The sequence below is a fragment of the Nelumbo nucifera genome, chromosome 6 (assembly GCF_055504915.1).
Source record: "Nelumbo nucifera cultivar China Antique chromosome 6, China Antique-T2T, whole genome shotgun sequence".
In the NCBI taxonomy this organism is placed as follows: Eukaryota; Viridiplantae; Streptophyta; class Magnoliopsida; order Proteales; family Nelumbonaceae; genus Nelumbo; species Nelumbo nucifera.
Genome location: NC_142654.1, coordinates 53,155,359 through 53,159,711, shown reverse-complemented (window position 1 = coordinate 53,159,711; position 4,353 = coordinate 53,155,359). Strand labels below are relative to the sequence as shown.

Sequence of the window (4,353 nt, the reverse complement as noted above, 5' to 3'; positions counted from 1 at the left end):
AGTGGGTAGAAAGTAGAGAATCCTGCTTGGATCTAAGCAAGAGTTCTGCATAAACGCCACTTAATCACTTACGCTATGTTTGGTTTGAAGGAAAGAACAAGAAAAAGAAGGGAAATGCAGAGAAATTTATACAAAATTTGTAAAGATTTTCCTTTTTTTCCTTTCTTTTCCTTTTCCTACTTTTTCCTTCAAACTAAACATAGATAGTCGAGAGGCAAGAAATTCATAGCCTTCTAAGGTAAATTATAAGAGCCAAGTTAGAACAATCAACTTTCTGAAACTTTACAATGAGGGAGAAATAATTAATAAATTCCCAATTTCCTTACGAAAGAGAGAGAGAAAAAGAATGAAATAAATATCACAAAGGGTTGAAACTTGGGAACAACCCAGTTGCCAGAATTAAATTTTGTTTTTGGCGCCGGAATTAAAATTGGAATGAATGAATGATGAAAAATGGCGAGCACCAAGTTCTTTCTTGGCCAAACTATATTCGAATCCTCATCCATGATTCTTTCTCTCATGAGCTACTCAAACGACTGGTTAGATCGAGGAAGACCTCCTCTTGGCATGGAATGGTGAGACCGCCCATCGGATGATTGAACCCGAACTCTTCCTCAGCTCGACAGAGCAAATCTTGGAACAGAGGATGATTTAGGTACGAAATGGGAACCACAAACCGCTTCTTCTGGGTCTCCCCAATATAAACTGCAATATGGCCCTTTGGGACACCGACGGTAGCGGTCTTAGAGGGAAGAGACCGTCGGAGGATTTGCAATCCAGGCAAACGGATAGCCATGGTGTAGCCGTGGACGATGAGAAATTACAGGTACAACCAAAATCTGAAGGGGGGATTGGTGTGGATGAAGGAAAGCGTTGTGAGTATCAGAGGATGTGTGAATTGGTTGTTGCGGAGTCATAGAATATATATATATAGAGAGAGAGAGAGAGGAAGGGAGATGGCGGAGGGCCAATTCTTGGAAAGTGAGGGCTAACAGATAATTTCGATTCAGTAGTAAAGTAGGGAGGCAAACACGGTGAGCACACCGAGAGTCTGAGATTAGTGTCTCCCATCTGTTATGTTGGAGTGACTCAACACATCATGGCCTACCACTTCAATTAACAACCTGGAGAGGATTCTGGAATTTGCTTCTTCTTTTACAGCTGATATTCCACTCTCCCAACTCTTTCAAGTATTGAACGCGGGGCAAGGCCAACTAATCATCCCTGAGTCCTGATTTGTTCTGGGATTATAAATAGAGGAAAACATTAATGAACAAAACAATTTCACTCGTAATTGGTTGTGTCAATGTCCCTTTTAGTGAAAGGGGCATTTCCATTGGACCCCAAAATTAAAGAGGGAACCTTAACCATGTGATCGCTCATGTTTTTACGCAAGTACTAACCCCCTATTTGTGTTCACTTATAGTATTTGTCTATTTAAATAAGTTTTTTGAAAACTAAGCATTTATTCATGGTTAATGAAAAAGTCCAGAATAAATGTTTAATTTGAAAAATATGTGTTTTTTCAAATTTCCACTGAATTCTCCTATTATTGTCTTTCTCCATTTGCGTTGCCTGTGTACGCCTTTCAGCGGCAAGTGATGTGGGGGCGCTGTATACCAAAAGACAAAAGTAGAGAAGAGAGGAAGAAAAGCTTGCTTCCATTGGCTGTTACAGTCATATCCATGGTTTTCAAAATCCGGAACCGGTTTCTATTTTATCCAGAACCATTATTTCGCCAAAATCCATTGATTTGGTCAATAAATCGTTGATTCGGACAGTTGAATCATTTGAACCATCTTAAGGTTTAATTGTTTTTATTTATTTATTTATTTTTTATTAGAAGAAACCGTCTATTCAGTTTAAACGATCAGACCATTCGACTCGAAAATCAGACCTCGAACCAATTCATTATCCAGTTCGATTTTAAAATCGTTGGCCATACCCACTGCAGTAGCCATTGCAACCGCGCTTCCCGTACCCGCTGCATGGGAGGATGCAGCGGAATCACCACTCCTTGACGGTCAAACCTGCTAATTGGCCATGTTGACCACAATAAGAACACTCCCACCGCACCCTAACCTTGGCCTTGCTGCCATTGGTAACAGTGCTCCCAAGAAATATGACGAAATCGACGCTGCTCTCGAAGAGAAGGCCAGAGGTATCACCATTAACATTGCTCACGTCGAGCACGAGAGTGAGAAGTGCCACAATGCTCACATCAACTGTTCTTGTGTGACGGATCAGCCACCATCATCACCATCAAATACGTCATCAGCACACGATCTAAGTGTCTTCATGTGTCTTGGGTTGGGTCATTGTACTCTTTTTGTAAAGGGGGTATGTCAATGGCAATTATATAAATAGTAGTATGAATATTCGGTATTTTGATATATCGTTTTATCACTTCCCCAAAAGCTTAACGTACTCTTTGAGGGGAGGTAGGTAGTCGAGTGAGTCATTAGCGTGTAAATGTTAAGCACGAGATCCCCTCGACACTAAACCGTGTGTTTGTGCTTGCCACCAATTTATGCAATACAAAGAGCCTTTTGTCTAATCTGTGTGCATTTGTTGTTGCTTTGTTGCTTTCTTATTGGCTTCTTAGGCTTATTTATCGATTAACGAGTGCCGCACGGGGCCCCAACACAAAGCCTCGTGACAGTTGGTATCAGAGCTTCGTTGATGCTAGCAGTTGTCAAGTCCAACGAATCCCTGTCATGCCCTGCAACAACACCAGCCCGATGAAGAAGCGAAAAACGCTAGAGGAGATCCAGGAAGGGATCTCACGGGTTTATGATGAGGACGAGCATAGAGGTAGCTCTCCCAAGGACAAAGGCGCCAGCTCATAGCGTAACAAGCATGACAAGTCGGTTGACAAGCTTGCGACGATGGACAAGCGCATCACGCGCTGTGAAGCAGTGGTTGGTGAAACTCATGATCGTGTGGACGAGCTTCAACTCAACATAGAGACCGTGGCAGCGGTTGTTGGAAGATTGGAGGACTAGTCCGTTGATAGCTCCAACAGGCTAGGTAACCCACTAGAAGACTTGGTGAAGTGCCTATAGACCCAGCTCGACGACTTGAAGGGTGAAGTGACCCTTTTGAAGAGACTAATGGCCAGTACAACCAGTGCCCCTGCTACTCTAACACCTCCAAAGATCAAAGTCCTCGAACCTACCCCATACACAGGGATCCAAGATGCTCGAAAACTTGACAACTTATGGAACAATACTTCACCGCCATCGAACTTGTTGAGGCGGCGTCCAAAGTGCACACTGTTGTTATGTATCTTATTGATGTTGCTATGTTATGGTAGCACAGGAGATGTGCCGATGCAGAGCGAGGATTATGCTCCATTGATACCTGGTCCGTGTTCAAGAGCAAGATAAAGCGCCAGTTTTATCCAGAGAATGTGGAGTACCAAGCCCATCGAAAGCTCAAGAACCTAAAGCACACAGGCTCATTGCATGAGTACGTGAAGGAGTTCTCCGCACTATCACTCGAGATCACAGACATGTTAGACAAGGATTTGCTCTTCAACTTTATGGACAATCTGCAACAATGGGTCGAGCTTAAACTCCAGCGACGAGGTGTGAAGGACCTCGCCACAGCCATGGTCGTTGCTGAACAATTGGTAGACAATAGGCGACCAAGCAAGGATTGCCCTAAATCCAACTCATATCAGGGCCAAGGGAAGATTGGAGGTGACAAGAAACCTTACTATGGGCCCAAGGGAGACTTCGGGCCAAGCAAATCCAACACTTTCAAGTTGTACAAGAAACCTTAGGGGGACTCCGACTACAAGGGTGGCCAATTTGGGAAGAGGACACCTCCCTCACCATGCTTCATTTGTGAGGGAAAACATTGGACTAAGGATTGTCCTAGTCGGAGAAAACTTAATGCCTTGCTTGCAAAGCTTAGTGATGACGAGCACAGTGAAGAGGAGAAAGAACCAGAAGAGACAAGAATGGGAGCTCTACGAAGACTCAATGCAATGAAGAAGAAGGCGAGCCTGCAAGAAGCACCAAAGTTCAAGCCGTAGGGACTGATGTATGTAGATATCCACTTGAACGATAAATCCACAAGAGCCATGGTGGATATAGGTGCTATACACAACTTTATCTCTTTGGAGGAGAAATCCAAAGTGGAACTTGCACCTACCAAGGAAGTTGGATAGTTGAAGGTTGTGAACTCTAATGCCAAGCCCATACAAGGTGTAGCTCATGGAGTGGTCCTGCAACTTGGTGACTGGGAAGGGAAGATAGACATTTTGGTCATGCCCATTGATGATTTTCAGGTTGTTCTCTAAATGAAAATCTTAATTCAAGTAAAGGCGGTGCCCATTCCCTTCCT

General features: G+C 43.6%; 1 protein-coding gene across 1 annotated transcript; it reads right to left on the bottom strand.

The window, feature by feature from the left end:
* Nucleotides 1–222: 222 nt before the first annotated feature.
* LOC104589697 (auxin-responsive protein SAUR21-like) lies at nucleotides 223–969 on the bottom strand. The gene has a single exon (XM_010248099.3). It carries the CDS (start codon nucleotides 794–796, stop codon nucleotides 518–520), a length of 279 nt encoding a protein of 92 aa, XP_010246401.1. The 5' UTR covers nucleotides 797–969; the 3' UTR covers nucleotides 223–517.
* Between the last annotated feature and the right edge of the window lie 3,384 nt (nucleotides 970–4,353).